The sequence below is a fragment of the Rhipicephalus sanguineus genome, chromosome 2 (genome assembly GCF_013339695.2).
Source record: "Rhipicephalus sanguineus isolate Rsan-2018 chromosome 2, BIME_Rsan_1.4, whole genome shotgun sequence".
In the NCBI taxonomy this organism is placed as follows: Eukaryota; Metazoa; Arthropoda; class Arachnida; order Ixodida; family Ixodidae; genus Rhipicephalus; species Rhipicephalus sanguineus.
Genome location: NC_051177.1, coordinates 35424162 through 35441130, shown reverse-complemented (window position 1 = coordinate 35441130; position 16969 = coordinate 35424162). Strand labels below are relative to the sequence as shown.

The following is a 16969-nucleotide window of genomic DNA, read 5'->3' as shown; positions in this document are numbered from 1 at the left end:
CTTTACTTTAATAGAGTTGTTACTATTATTGAATATACACAGATCATTAATTTTAACGTTTATTTTGTCAAGAAGGCTTTCTATAACTAAAATTTGAGGCGTATGAAATCGCGGCCAATATAATCCAAAATACAAGTCAGGACGTGCAATAAAAACTGTTTAGGAACGCCTAACGGGGGATTCATACAGCCTTAGAAATGCCTGTACTGCTAACAATTTAAACCTCTATCATATGAAGAAGCCGTGATGACACAAGCGTTATTTTAAAGCTTCCATTTCTTCGGCAATGATAGCTAAACGTTTGTAGCGTGTATATAGGGATGTGCTTCATAACAGCTTCAAGTACAGTTCAGGTACAAATAACTGGTGATAGAACACACTTCGATAACCGAAAAAAAATAGAAAGATCAGATGGCAGATCAGATGGCAGACAGATAGCGTCTCCGTTGTGACGCTATCTGTCTGCCATCTGATCTTTCTATCTGTGCTCTCCCAAGTACAGTCATTACTGCTGCTTCAATGAAAGTACGTCAAAGTAAATCTGTCTCCATGACAAACACTTCATACTAAGCTTTGAAAGCGGCAAAGGCAACAAAAATGTAAGATAAATGCACGATGACCGATAATGATAGGTTTATACTACCCACGTAAGTTGCACGATCGTTCGTCTGTCTACCAGCGAAGTAGTGATAGTGGGGTTAGGATGTAGTATGGTATCAATCAGGAGCACAATCCATGACGCAGGTTGGTAAGAAACAGACAACTTTATTAAACATTTCAGCAGAAAAGCGCAACGTTCTTAACGGTTCATAACGGACACCTTTATACAAAAACAGTCCACGCCAACACTGTACAGAAAGTTGGGAATGGGGAAACAATGGTATTGCATCTAACAGAGCTTCGTTTGCTGAGGGGTGTTCGCGTGTAGAAAATAAGGCACAAAAAGCAGGGATTTCTAGGCAGCTGTTGAGTTTCTGAATCAGGACAATTTCCTTGCTGAATACTTAGGCCCTAATCTTACTTTAGTTTCGACCTAAATAAATTTATTTTTAGTTGTTCTTAAATTTCACTTATAATCTCAATAACTATTGCGATTCTTTTGCATAGGATGGTACTAGTTTATGGTAGTAGTGAGCACAGGAAGGGTCCAACATGACCATTGATTCTTTTGCAATCTACAATGTGGGTATGAACCATTCATAAAGGCGAAAGAATTCCTCAACCAATTAATGACCAATTTTCAACATGAGCTCGTGCGTCCACATTTGCCGTTGCCTAAAGATGCAGCAAACGAGGCAGCTTTTCTTATACCTTTAGAATCGCAGCTGACATGACCGTACGAAGTTAAAGCAGTGTACGTCATGTTCCTATGGTGGCAAGGAATTATGAGCGAGCTGTAGGAAAAAGTGGAGGAATTTCTGTTCTAACCTTACCTAAAAGTATACCGCGATCAAACCTGAAGAAAACATCGCCGTAGTTTCTTTTTATTGTTTTTTTTAGTAATAACGCTACACTAACGAAAATCCCATTTCCACATAGCAAAGCTTAGCAGCAACTTCGTCAAGTTTTAGTTTTAATTGACTGGATAGCGGCCATTTTGAGCCGGCAATTACAAGATAACAATAGCACGTTTAGTGTTCCATGTTCGGGTTTAAGCACTGCTGAGCTCTAGTTCCCCCCAAGCATGCTTGAGGTAAATTACTCATGGCAACATTGAAATTAGCTACTTGCACCTTTGTTTCAAACAAAAGCTTGCGGTCATTATTTCCACTTTCTTTAACGGCGAGGTAATTTAAGAAATGCAAGACACATGCTCAGGCACGTTCCTTGTTTTCCCGTGCCATTAACAAAAGATGTAGATAGCGGAGTTAAACAATTAAAAAGTGATTCGATGAAATGTGACGTTAGTCTTCTTTCCTTGAAGATCAGTCAGGGTGAAAGACACGGGGAACACATGGTGGGTCTTGGAAGGTTTTAGAGGTTCTGAAATGAACAAAGAAATGTATTACATAACTCCAGATGCACTAACATCACCTGTTATTTGACGAGAGACGCGTAATGTAGTCTGAAGTGGAGCGCATAAGGGGAACAGAAACACGAGCCTTCAACCACAACAGCATTGCATATGAAAGGGAATGTGGCACTCAACACTCTCCAAAATGTTTTCCACCTTTAGAATTGCATCACTCAATTGCGGGGAACTCTACTGTGTATCAAGAACTTTTTTTAACGCACACCATTCGTTGATTAGTGACTCGGAAATATGCGAGGTCGGTTGGTTCTGCATGATAGACGACGAATAGAAACAGCGCTAGACACGGGACGAGAAGAGGACACATACACGGCGCTGAACTAACAACCAATGTTTATTGCAAAAACAAGTGCAATATATAGGACACAGGTGTCTGCGCAGAAACACGGAACATACACCAAAGTGCACATCCATGTGATAAGGCCAAACTGCAAACATTATCAAGAGCCTGTCAAATCAGTGGACCTCAGATATCTAATTTCACAGCCATGAAACGAAATTGAGGGTACGCTAACACAAGAAACATCATGCTGTTGAATGTGAAAGGCTTCGCAGATCTCGCGTTCGCGCTGCTTGCTATTCAACAGCATGATGTTTCTTGTGTTAGCGTACCCTCAATTTCGCTTCATGGCTGTGAAATTAGATATCTGAGGTCCACTGATTTGACAGGCTCTTGATAATGTTTGCAGTTTGGCCTTATCACATGGATGTGCACTTTGGTGTATGTTCCGTGTTTCTGCGCAGACACCTGTGTCCTATATATTGCACTTGTTTTTGCAATAAACATTGGTTGTTAGTTCAGCGCCGTGTATGTGTCCTCTTCTCGTCCCGTGTCTAGCGCTGTTTCTATTTGTCGTCTATCATGCGAGGTCGATTCGACGAAACACCTTTTTTTGTGTGTCTGATAGAAAAACTAATTATATCACAAACAGTTAACATCAATAACAATTCAACGTAGCATTGTCTCATGCGTCTGCTACATACTCGCCCACTACGATACAACGTAGGAAAGAAGATAACTTTTATGGGCTCGTTTTTTTTCATCGTTAGACGCAATATTAATGAGAACTAACAGACAATAATCCCAAGGAAAGTATAGGAGATGCTATAAATGTGAAAAAAGTATGGTGGACGAAAAGATAATTTGCCGCCAGCAGGGACCGAACCTGCGACCTTCGAAAAACGCGTCCGATGCTCTACCACTGAGCTACGGCGGCGGTCATCCTCCCGTCCACTTCATGGGGTATATATGTGTATTTAAACCTATAGGAGTGTTAGCGCCGATCACAACCATGGCGGCGAGTGTGGAACACACTTTTTTCTGCCTGTTAGCGTCACGTAGAATGTGACCTTTTTACGAGCTGGCAGCTGACCAATCATCCCTCGCATACTACCGAAGGCATCAAGTCTGCCAGAACGAGACCCTCGCTATGAATGAAGGAAAGAAGATTAATTTTATGGGCTTGTTCTTTCTTTGTTAGACACAATATTAATGAGAACTAACAGACAATAATGCCAAGTAAAGTATAGGGGATGTTGTTCCCTGTCAGCCCGCCAACACTGCAGGCAACGTCATAGCACAGTAAGCCGATCCTGGCCACAGTAAGTCACGGGAATCACGTAGTCGGAGTAGTCGCGTCTAGCCGTCTTTCGTGGCAGGTACGTCATGGTGCAAAGCAATGGTGCAAAACGTTTTGTGTGATATGATCACCTATATAATCCCACGAAGTGACAACAAAGAATGATATACGCACTATACGACAATTGCCCAATACAAAATGGCTGCTTCATTTCTTTTTTTTTCAACCTACCACGAGAACCAGCGGCGTCATCGGCCGCCAGGTCATGGCTCCTCGTTGAATTGAAACGACTTCGAAACGCCTCGTCGAACTATAAATGCAGCTTGTCGGTGCTTACGCAAGCTGAGCTCCTCAACAACTTCATAAGATTCACAATGAAGCTAAGCCTGATCAGATTACCTTTTTAATGTCTCAAAGGGCCTACAGTATGCTCGCGTACTCACACAACTCACAGTTCTGCCTCCTCCACGAGGCTTTATCAACTGGCAGGCAAACCAACGGTAATTCAACTATTCCAGAAACATTTGGCAAAATTAATTTGAATCCCAGAAGTGTGCTTCGTTGGGCTAGTGGTCACACATTTCTTTGGGTTTAATGCGCCGAAAATGCAATTAATCTTGACCGCACATAGTGTTATTTAACACGCACGTAAACCTAAAAACACGACCATCCTAATATTTCGTCCTTTTTATCAATATTCCGGCCTGGAAATGATACCCACGACATCGTTCTTGGCAGCACAATGACATACAAAGAGCCACCGCAGCGGGTAACTGAGTAAAATAAAGGTCGAACTAAGAGGCTTGAATCTCAACGCACTGCTTTTTGAGACCAGGACAAAATAGATGCTGTAAAATCCCGAGCCAAACCTCAATAACTTCTAGTTACAGCGAATAACGGCAGTGATAACAAAAGGGGCTCCGATTCTTACGGTTAACCTTCGATCGGCACTTTCAGTATGCACGTTTAGTGACTGTTAGTCATTGCGTGCGAGCTTTAATGGCTGTGCCACGTGCTACTGCCTGCGTCGCGTGCGACTCAACATCAAGTTTGTAACGGTTTCCCGCAAGTGCAAGACGACTTTCTGGCGTGCTTGTTACATGCAGGATACAAACTTGATGCGTTAGCGTTACAAGTTTCTGTTCCTGGCGGACCTAATTCGAATGCTTTTGTACAAGTACACATTAGGGGTATCTGAGCCGCAGTTTCATGTCATCACTTCTGCTTTTGCCGCATGATCATTCCGTGACAAGTAACGGTCATGACGAAATGAGTTGGGTGTTCTGGCTCTTTTTCTTTCTCCTTTTTCTTTTCATTCTGTAGCAGGAAGTTTAGTACCAAGAAGCTTCCTAGTTGTTGTTGTTGTTTTTTCTATACTATACGTATGGGAGAAAAAGAGACCTATGGGGAAAGAAAGCTAGGACGGTATAAAGCATGAAGCAAATTTTACAGCATGTCAATGCAACTGAGTCCTAGGTTTAAGCTGACGCCCATTAATGACACGCCTCGTAACGTATTTGTGCATTTACACACGACAGCAGAACCTGGTTAAAGTGACTCGCCCTCTCTATCTCTTTTAAGCAGCACACTGCAGCGCCGACTGGCAGCGAGAAAAGATTAGTTTCTTGGTTAGGTTTTAAATAACCAGGCGCTCTTTTTAATGCGTTTCTTGGCTTTTCTGTAGCTAGTGGATAACGCTACATCGATAACGCATCGTCTGAGTAGGACCAGCTACGTGGTTAGCTGTACAGCCAATATTACGATAAGAAATGAAAAAAAAATGTACAGGTGTCCTCTATTCAGAAGTGATAACAATCATAAGGCGTTCACACAACATTACCAATGCGTAACAGCCAGTTGTAGCAGACTGCGTAGCTAGGGCAAGCACGCATATAGTAATAATAATATCTGGGGTTTAACGTCCCAAAACCACGATATGATTATGAGAGACGCCGTAGTGGAGGGCTCCGGGAATTTCGACCACCTGGGGTTCTTTAACGTGCACCTAAACCTAAGTACACGGGCCTCAAACATTTTCGCCTCCATCGAAAATGGAGCCGCCGCGGCCGGGATTCGATCCCGCGATCTTCGGGTCAGCAGCCGAGCGCCATAACCACTAGACCACCGTGTCGGGGTAGGGCAAGCACGCAGCCCACCTGTTAAGCGTTCAAGGCGTAGATGGCGAGATGGTGGCTCCCATGCGCCTGAGGGCCAGAAATGCATTCACCATTTTCTGGAAAACAGAAGGACAGGTACGCATTAAAGATAGTTGAGGTTAACGTGAGAACGGCAGGAAACGAGCCCTCCTGATCACCGTGCACACGGGGAGGCTCAAGATAGATATTTAGCGCACCGATATATAGTGCAGCTGCACACGTCGTCATTCAGTCGGGCGGAGTTCAGAAACCGCGCCTAGCACTCTTCACTCTTTTCAGTGCCGCAATTAGCGGGCGGCGAAGCGATGCTAAGGTACTGGTCTCACTAAACATGTTTAAAATGACAAGCCTTCGACAGTCAGAGGAAACTGCAGCAGATTTAAGAATGCCCTTGTGAAAAAAAAAAAACAAGCACATAAACATGCACATACGCACACAAGTACTTCAATCGGAACATGATCAGGGCACTTCAGAGTTCCAAGAGAAAAACGTCAGGTTCACGACCCTTTAAGGTTAATTAAGATTACGTGCTACCGCTGCAACAAGTACACGCACTTGAGATGGCGACATTATAAATGTCGTGACGTCGCTTAAAGCGTATACAAACAGCCTACACTAGTATGCAGTACGCAGATGTGTGCACAAAATGTTTTTCTTCAGCATGCTGCCTCCGAGTCGTAATACATCCGCCCTTTCAGCAGGCATTCGAGGAAGCTGAACTCGTACCTGCCACCTCCTCCTGATGACGAAACGTTTCAGCTTCTTCTTGTCTAGTTGCGTGTCGTCTCTCTTCTTATCCTTCTGTAATAACAAAAAAATCAGACAGTCGACGTGAGAATATGATAAAGACAGTGCACCAAAACAAGATCATCAACTTTTACATCACTCACATTGTAGTCGCTGAAGACAGCCCCAGTAATTGTTAATACAAGAAAAATGGCTGTCTTCTGAATTTCTTTTATAGGTGTAAAACTTGCCTGTTTTGCTCTTTGAAACCGTGCGCATACATGTCCACTTAGCTGACACATAAGTTCTTTGACAACAAACTACCCGCTCCAAGCTATTTCTGCGCAAGCATAGCGTAATTCTACGTTTATTTGTAGAATCCTTGAACACGTAGCGAAGCCTAAAAGTTTGCCATGCATAAAGACTCTGTTCTTAAAGAGCGCAAGAAATTTGAAATTTCGTGCAATTTCAAGTCGTTTTGAATATGCTTCGGCATGTTACAGTGCTTATAGTTGCAGCAACAAGATGCGTAACAATCACTAAGTTTTTTCGACAATTCGAAGAAAGAAAAGCAGATGCAGAAACTAGTGCGCGATGCAATGATTCATAGTGCAATTTTTTTGTGTGTGAAAATTTTTTAGTTCCGTATATTTTCATCCCTTTGCCTCCTCAGAAAAAAAAATTGCACTTGATGCGAGCAGTATAACGCTCTGTTTTCCACAAGACGCGAGGCTACCACCACGACGAAGAACGTGCATTAAAGGTACCCTGAAACGGTTTTGACAACATTTTACAAACGCATTGAGCCGGCAAACCAAGTCCTATAAGGATCGTTTGCAGACCGACTGAAGCTCTCTGCGTCAAGTGTATAACTTATTGCAAGACTTTAAACACGCGAATCGCTACAGGTCGCAGTGGTGCAGCCGAACAGGTTTTCCACATCTCGCTTCTATTCTACTAGCATTGTTCCATTAAATGACGCACCGATGACCGATCTGATTGTATATGTCCAGCCCACGTCGCTGAATCTTTGGTGGACAGCAAGCCTCGCCCACCTGTGTTACAACGTGTTCCGTGTTGACGTGAGCTGGTCGACAGTGTTTTTTTTATTTCGAAGTTTCTTTTCTCGGATACCATGAATTGCCCTACTGCGTTGTGTGCTGCAAATCTAGCACAACCTTAAGCATAGTTTTCATTAAGGTTGCGTCAAACAAAAACACAAGCCCTCAAGATTTCCCCCTTCTATTCACATCTAGCGATTAGTGGCTTGTAAAGCTGCGACATCGCGCGCATGTAAGGCGATCGGCGAGCGGAGTCGCTTCAGCTCGTCGGTGCAGTGGACGTCATGTTATCGCTATCCGATCAACGCCAGGCTCCACGCGTGTGCGGCTGTAACTTCAACCCTGAAGACACAACCACACTGCCCGAGTTTACGCTTACTGGTAACTGGTGATCGTTCTCAAATATTTTTTGTTTGTCCGCATACTTCTTAGCGCTTGCAGAATGTCGGATGAGAACGGCTGGTAACTTTTTGGCAACTGTCGGAGCAGATCTCGACCACACCGCGATCCGCTTCGTCTTTCCTGCCCGACTGGGCGCTGCCGAAGTCGATTACGGACATTACTGCGAAGGCCACGGAGAACGTAGCGCATCTGGACCCATCGAGTGCGCTGCCGTCGCCAGCGACGGCTGCGCGTTCGACAAGTTTGAGGAGGAAAGGCTGTGCTGAGACGGAGGGTAACATATGATTACCCGTATAGCTGCCTCGATACAAGGTGCGTCGCATAACTTATGCTGTGAATAATGTGATGGTTTTGTAGCCTAAACGATGACAAAATGTCAAAACACCGTTTTAGGACCCCTTTCAGTGCATCGCTGTGGTGGTAGTGATTTTGCGCTGTAAAAGTCAAGCCTTAAAGTTCATAAACCCGCATTACGAATATATTTGTTAAAGGCGGCATAATTGGCATTACTGTTGGCATAGTTAATGCTGTGAGTTTCAGTGACAATTAGAGGGTTATAATATTATGTCACTGTAATCGTGTTAAATCGCTAAAGAACGGGGGATACTCAGTTGCAAATGGGACAGCAGGCAATTGCGTTTCTTTCTCAACGGAACAAACTAAAGTCACATTCACTCCTGGGAGTGTAACTTTCATTCATCAAGATACAGGGCATGTGCAAGAAAATATCCTATTGGCAGGGCGTCGGCAACACAGGAACAATTCGCAATGTTTTCTTTTCTACTCCACTCCCCGCGTTTGCAACGAATACCAAACGTAAGCTTTCCAGATTTGTTTTTGTTTTTGTTATGAAAGGTGCAAGCTTGTAGCCATCGGCACTTCTTTAAAGTAGGCACCTCCATATTACTGCCCTTGCAACTGGTCCCTACAAGCTATGGACAAAGACAATACTTGATGAACTGTAAGTAGTGAAGGACACAAATTCGCAGCCAGCTTAAGCAGTCTTCCAATCATTCGTTCCAAACGCGGCTCGGGAAGGGATGCCTTGAAAAGGCTAACTACACTGTCTGGATGCAGGACGACGGGCCGCAGGTCTCTGGATGGGGGACCGACGACAACGGGCACAAAGTGAACCACGGGGCTTCATTTTTAATGGACGGGGCATCATCGGTCAGGTGGTCGTGCATTTGGGGATGGCTACCGCGGTGCCAAAGCACTGCGGCAAGTGACCAACCTGATAGTCTGGTGCCTCAATTTCCTCTATAGGCTGAGGAGTTGTAACACCTACCCGAAGCCACGGATGGTTCAAGCCCTGGGCGGCTGTCATACGGTCTCTGTGAAAGAAAAACACAACAGTCAAAAGGTTTGGGAGAGGTACAAAGCCGACAGTACAGGATCGGATAATTTTCGATGTATGTATGTATCAGGCCCGTAGCCAGGAATATTTTTCGGGGGGGGGGGGGCACTTGCTGAAAACCTTGACTTTTTGAGAAAACACCTATTTTATTATTTATTTTTGGTAAAAACACATCACCAAAAATTCGGGGGAGGGGGGCCTCAGGGCCCCCACTGTCTACGGGCCTGGTATGTATGTATGTATGTATGTATGTATGTATGTATGTATGTATGTATGTATGTATGTATGTATGTATGTATGTATGTATGTATTGATTGATTGATTGATTGATTGATTGATTGATTGATTGATTGATTGATTGATTGATTGATTGATTGATTGATTGATTGATTGATTGATTGAAGCCGTAAACCTAGCCATCCCTATCATTGCTGCAATAGGAACTGCCAAATTTTCTCGAACCCTTGCCGTTTGTTAGAAACCTATTGTTATACACCTATTGCATACCTACAGTGCTGGGCAGTATCGAAGATACATGTATCTTCGATACTATCTTAGATACTCTTTGGGTATCTTGTATCTGTATCGCGATACGTCTCGCAAGACGTGTATCAGTATCTGTATTTCCGATACACTGAACAATGTATCGTGTATCTTAAGATACAAGATACTGCAATCGCAACACCGCGGTGCGAAACAATAAACGTTGGTTGAACTCCGCTTCTCAAGGTGATACTGCTCCCACTAAGCCACCGGATTAAAACTAAAGACAATGACATTATTTTATCTATCCGCCAGAATTTTCCAGCGAGGGCAAGTGATGAGCTCTGAGCGTCCCTATTGAGATAGCAGAGTCATGTGGTGGCGCTAGCGTCGTCTCGAGAAACGCGCGAAGTCTACGCCCAGACGAGATTTTGTTTTTACGGCTTCCTTTTTTTTAGTTGTGTCGGTGCTGTTGCACTTGGCTCTTAGCTACTACACTGTGTCGCGTACTCCAATGCGTGCGGTGTCTTTTGCACAAATTCTGATGCCGCTGTAGTGTCGCTATCGAAGTTTCTCTTGCGTTGTGCGTCGTTACGAAGTCGAAAGAATGCAAGAAATGAGGTTGCTCTGCGTCTCGCGGCTTTCACACATCGGTGAATTGAAGGACTTCGTCGATGCAAGTTTTACTTACATGCAATGAGATTGACTCATATGCAAATAAGATTCTAACAGCTACACCACCACCGGTACCGATGCTGGATTTAACATAACAAGCATTCACTTAATAGAAGCTATCTTGGCGTACGTCTCTTTTTCTTTTATTCAATGAGTTTTCAAAATCATAATTGGACTGTTAGCGCAAGTTCTTTCTAAGCTGTCCTTTTCCATCCCATACATTACCTATGTCTCTGTATTGCTTTTTTCGGCTCTGCTTACGGCAATATGTCTTTAACGTGCTGGCAACGTAAACTTTCTGTTTTATTCTTACTTTTAGCTGTCTGAATTATTTCTCGTACTGTTAACAGACTTATATTCTACTTCAGTTTACTGTTATGTCAAGGCGACATTGAGATCAAATGTATAATAATCTGCGCATGCTTGGAGTATACAGTAACAAAAGTTCTGCTTATTGCTTAGTAAAATAGCGAAACTATGTTTTGATGATAATAACGTAAATTATTAGGAGCCATCTCACAGATGTTAGCAAATGCATTGGAGAAACATTGTTATACGAAACTGCTCCGTTTTTCTAATGAACGTCTCAACGAGTCTGTTGCTATTTTACATAGTCACTGAATTTTCTGTGGTGTTACCTTATAGTTGCCTAATTGTCAGGGCTATTAGGGGTTGCCCGCCGCGGTGGTCGAGTGATTATGGTGCTTGAGTGCTGACCCGTAGGTAGCGGCGGCCGCAATTCGATGCCCGTGTGCTATATTTCAGTTTTAGATGTGAAGCACCTTATAGCGGAGTTCAATCCGGTGGTGGTGGTGGTGTGCAGCGCGACCACCCTTACTGCGCATGCGCAAACCCTCTCCACTTCCCCTCTCCACTCCCTCTCTCCCATTTCCCTCTCCACATCACCTCTCCCCTTCCCTTTCCCCTCTCATTTCCCTTTCCCATCCCCTCTCCACTCCTCCACTCCCCTCCCAACTATCATCCTCCCCTTCCCCCTTTCCCCTCCCCCTCTCCACATCACCTCTTCCTTTCCCTTTCCCCTTATTGAAGATGGCAGCCCGCTAGCTGGTCGGCAAGCAGAGCATCGACTCTACTCAATTACAAAAGCGGCAAGCAAAAACCGTTATCAGCGAAGTGGATGAAGAGCTGTCATCGTAAGCAGCTAAAGCAACCCCAGTAAGTTGTTTCGGAACAAAAGTAATATACCTTCAGCAAGAAATACAAAACTTTGGATATACTAACAGACATTTTGAAAGTAAATTGCTCGCAGTTAATAAACTTTCAAGCGAACATTTTTGTGCATCGGCGTTTAGTGCTACATTACCGTATATACAGACACATAATAACAAATTTGCGAATGTATCGAAGTATCTTAAGATACAACTGGAATGTATCGTATCGGATACAATCGGCGTTGTGGTATCTTGTATCTGTATCTCAAATACTTCTTGCTTGAGTATCTTTTATCGTATCGCGATACAATTTCAAAGTATCTTTGCCCAGCCCTGCATACCTAAATACAAGTGCACAAGCCTATTGCATATCGCATGTTTGTCTCTACTTAAGTGCAGCTGCTGCGTCCGGAAATCCAACCTATACGATACGGCAATGGGTGGAGGAATCTAAAGACGTGACGTGCGTCTCACAACCATGGGAACATGCCAGATGGGCATTTTGTATTTTGTGTGCGCCTACAACATTCGCAGCTCATACTTAATGGCTATTTTATGGCATTTCACAAGTAATTTAATAGTATTTACGTGAACCACCCGATCAACTACTTTCGCTGCTTATGCAGGTGAAGGTCCGCAGAGAGCTTTTTATATTTCGTTGCTAATGTGTCTCTGCCGACAGTGTTGCCCTTATCGCAAACACGCTTAGTGATACTCACTCTTTGTCTTTTAACAGAAGCTTTGCGATGAAGTCTTTTGCTTCTTCGGAGATCTGGTCAAAGCTCTCATCGTCGAAATCGTATTCCGCTCTCGTGACGTTCGCCATCGTCTCCAATTCACTGTTTCCCATGAAAGGTGAAAGGACCGGAGAGCCTGCGGATAGGTCATCGAATAAGTTTTATGCATGAAAAAAAGGAGGCGTCGAAGGAACAACCGAGATCAATCCAGCACACCAGAAATTTTATTATTCTACGAGTGTAATGCCAACTACGCCTACATACGGGGCACAAGAAGAAAGAAGTGGACAGGACCAGCGCAGTCCTGTCCACTTCTTTCTTCTTTTGTCCTGTATGTAAGCGTAGTTTTATGTTTTCCATGTCTTACCAACTAGCCCTCCACCGTACGCTTCTTAACGCCTACGGCTAAACCATGATTAACTTTTTCACCACCGTCTAACTAGCTCGTTGATGTTTTGCTGTTGACCAATGTCCTTTTACGGTTCCACTCGCTATTTAAGTCACTGTGGCCGTGGTCTGAAGCAACATCTACGTATTTATACGTTGAAGGGTAAACTGTGGTGCCATTCCGTCTTGCCAGCTTAACTATTAAGGCTATGACTTGCGAAATGTTCAAGGCCTCTGGTGACATTTTAGTAGCTATACAGTATATGCACCAAGCATAGCGCAGATTTTTTTTTAGACACTACCACAATGTTTTCTATACATGCTAAATAGTTTCGAAATATTTTAACCCGAACCTACGTAATGCTGGTAAGTAAAGTTAGTAGATAAGGTACCCATTAAAGATGCTCAGTTCCTTTGCTGCTCTAATTATTGCTAGCATCCACAAGTTCTGGTAGCCCAGTTACTAGCACTTACAAGTTCACTTTGAATATTCTAAGTCAAGTTGGTTATCTTGCGTTTCCTCTCCATATCCTGATCCACGCCGTTGCACGCAGTTGCAAAAATATGCTGCCAGAGGCACAACTTGGAAAAATGTATTTTGTGTAGATTTAAGTTATGTAGATCATTCTAGTTCTGAGCAATTACTGCTTCCTTTGTCTGTTGATATCAACATTTGTGCAGTATTATGAGCTTACGAGCTGGTAAAATAACAGCAAGAGCATCGCTGAAATTGTCTTATCTTGAATCATACTAGGTCATTAATTTGGCACTGCTGTTAGCAGAACCTCGTACGACTACGTGCGTTGATAGCACTGCATATATCCGTATTCGTATTTACGAAGAAATATTGAGAAAAAAGTACCGTCGCCGTCGGTACCGAAAGATACGCTACCTAACTCACTCGATGTTTGATTACAGGTGAGTGAATGTGTCTGCATGTGTGGGCATGTATGGAGTGTACCAGCCAAGTTTAGCCAAGCCTAAGCACAACACACGCAATGTGTGGTTATTAGGCCTATACGGTATTTAATCATCTGTCTACTTTGGCCAACAGTAGGTCACGTTTGTGCATCAGTGACATGGCTAATTAGAAAAAGATAACTAAGAAATAAAACAAGCAATGGATTGGCTAACCTTAGCTGGGACACCCTGTATGCTTACGTGCTTCCGCGGTTGTAGGCTCGTGCATGCGATAGTGTGCACTGAGAAAGAGTGAGTAAACTGGGGTGCGCAAGTGATCTAGCGGCGCAGTGACTAAGTCAGGGGCTATAGTGAATACAGGGGTCACACGTGAGACTGATTTTTGCTTTCATTGAGTGAGGGGATAAGCGAGCAGGCGCCCCGCTATGCAGATTGCTAAACGTCGCCGATTCATTCATTCATTCATTCATTCATTCATTCATTCATTCATTCATTCATTGACTGATTAGTTCATTCATTCGTTCGATCACCGATTGATTGATTGATTGATTGATTGATTGATTGATTGATTGATTGATTGATTGATTGATTGATTGATTGATTGATTGATTGATTGATTGATTGATTGATTGATTGATTGATTGATTCGACAGAGTGAGTGAGTGAGTGAGTGAGTGAGTGAGTGAGTGAGTGAGTGAGTGAGTGAGTGAGTGAGTGAGTGAGTGAGTGAGTGAGTGAGTGAGTGAGTGAGTGAGTGAGTGAGTGAGTGAGTGAGTGAGTGAGTGAGTGAGTGAGTGAGTGAGTGAGTGAGTGAGTGAGTGAGTGAGTGAGTGAGTGAGTGAGTGAGTGAGTGAGTGAGTGAGTGAGTGAGTGAGTGAGTGAGTGAGTGAGTCGAAGAACAGCCCACTGCACTCACAGGACATAGCAGATGACGCCGACGCTCCACATGTCCGTTTGGAATCCGACCTTGTCGAAGTTGACCACCTCGGGAGCCACGAACTCCGGCGTGCCAAACAGCACCTGCAGCTTCTTACCCGGCTCGTAGAAACGCGCCAGGCCGAAGTCGATCAGCTTAATACGGTTACCGGTGCGCGTGGTGCACAGAACGTTCTCCGGCTGCAAACACAAGGAGACAAAAAACAAGCAAAGCGTCAGCCGCGCCCAACTGGGTGTGCGCCAGTTTCACCCACCATGCACGGTAATTAAGCGTTACCCTTCGCTTTGCAGCGAACTTATAAAATGATTGCACCAAGTTTATCATCTGTAACAAGTAACGAAGAAAAGCAACAGCGTGCACGCTTGACGCTGACATAGACAACAGGTCACATGCGCACCTGAGTGTGAACTATGCTCTTAATCAAAGCGTGTGGACGGCATACGCCAGAATATCGCACTCAAGAACATCTTTGCTTTCAATGCTGTTGTTCGAGGCATCTACAACGAGGTCGTCTGTGCAAAGTCATATGCGTGTGTGACACGTGTTTTCAGTGTCTGTCTCAATATTAAGTGTTGATTGACGTAGCACGCGTCCTGCATCATCTATTGCGTGAAGGTGAACGCTGGCACGTAGTAAAATCTAAAATTCAATAAATTTATGCAACGTCTAGAATAAGAGAGAACGGCACAGCAAGAAAGCTTTGGTGTGTCTTTTTTTTACATAGTTGCATCATCACTATGCTCCACTGACTTGTTGTCATCGCACATTTGATTTCAGTGAGTCAATTTCTGAAACGTATCCAACGCCACTATAGTCCACGTGCAGGTCGTGATGCGCTTGCCACTAATGCAAGCTCGCAATGCGTCTCTGCGATCACCGGTTGTATTTATAACGATGACGCGGTCGTACAAGCTGCATTAGAGATATTACTTCCCACGAAAAGTTCGGCAACACGAATGGAGCACCAAAATTGGCTCTGAACGGCGGTCTCACAGTAGATAGAGGTACCGAAAGGAGTGCCTGCCATCCCTCCTCCATCTCCCTCTCTTTCTTTATCTCGTCTTACTACCTGCTTCTTCATTGCCTCTCCTCCTCCTTCCTACTTTGGTTTCTATTTTAGCGCGAATACCTTTCCAGGCGCAGAGAGTGCGCGTCTGAGTGCGTGACTCACTTATAATCCGGTTCCATTTTTCAGAGAGGAGCGAGTCTCGCTTCGCACTGCAGATGTTCGCCCACGCATCATCGTAGCACCGCAGTGAAAACCACGCATCTTTGCTTGGGAGCCTCTTTTTTTATGTATCTCTTTCGTCATCTCAATGTTCTCTCACTTTCTCTCGACGCTAGTCGTCTTTATTTTTGGAAGAGTAGAGCACGCGGCGAGTGCCGGAGATGCGGCGAGGCAGCAGTGCATGAGCGGCGCCTGCCAAAACGCCAGATTGTCAGTAGCCGGTGGAAATGATTAATGACCCCTTCAAGCCTCCCCTCGCGGATGCTGCGCGCTGTTACTGCTTCTTGATGCACTGTAGGCGCAAGAAATAAATGGCCGCGATTATGAGGCCCTGCCCATTAGTCATGCAGACCGCACAGGTAAGTTACGTGAGAAACGAGCGTTAAGGGGAGCTCAAATACAGGCATGCGGATAGAAAACGAATAGGAAAGGGCTTGTTGTGAATACTTAATAATAAGTCCGATTAGCGTTCGCCCATTGTGCGGTACGGTGTCGGTAACTAACTTTTTTTCTGGGGGTTTTCTGTCCCCACTCCGCTTCCCTGTCCATAGTAGCATGTATGCGCCAACATATACACATTCTCACAGAGGGATTCCTGAGTGCCGCCATATTCCCCTCAGGGTTGTTGTAAACATGCGCGACCTCCCAAAAATGCACTGCCGAGGCAGCGACGTCAGCCTTTGTACTCCCGTGCGACAGCCCAGGAAGGAGTTGCTCCCTTTCTCCGCTGCAGAGGTTTGTACGCCGGCAAAATTGTCTACAAAATAAAAAAAAAGCGCTCTGTCTTTCTCTATCTCTCTCTGTCATGGCAATTTCGCCGGTTATCTGCTGGGCGGAACTGAACTTGCGTCCCACAGTTTCCTCGAGCACAGCATCCCTACATCTTAGTGAGCTGCGCCATCGGTACCAGCGGCCTAGCGATGTCATATTCTCAGCGCTCGCACCCACCGGCGCAACACGCATCTCGAAGGCCACGCCCAGACTTCGCGGCGGCGCCGCTGGACGGAGGCAAAGAGGGTAAGAGCAAAGAGGGTAAGAGTGCAAGAGCGTAGACCACACTCATCGACGTGCAGCTCTCTATTAAATACTCTATACTTTTACATATCCCAAGTCTG

At 44.5% G+C, this 16969-nt stretch overlaps 1 protein-coding gene across 1 annotated transcript in view; it reads right to left on the bottom strand.

The window, feature by feature from the left end:
- Positions 1-745: 745 nt before the first annotated feature.
- The window catches only part of LOC119382725 (myosin light chain kinase, smooth muscle-like), a 141691-nt gene continuing 125467 nt past the window's right edge, over positions 746-16969 (bottom strand). The window contains 7 exon segments of the mRNA XM_049412312.1: positions 746-1983; positions 5769-5845; positions 6495-6569; positions 9246-9291; positions 12364-12506; positions 12508-12517; positions 14606-14805. Coding sequence (XP_049268269.1) covers positions 5780-5845; positions 6495-6569; positions 9246-9291; positions 12364-12506; positions 12508-12517; positions 14606-14805 — 540 coding nt within the window. The 3' untranslated portion in view covers positions 746-1983; positions 5769-5779.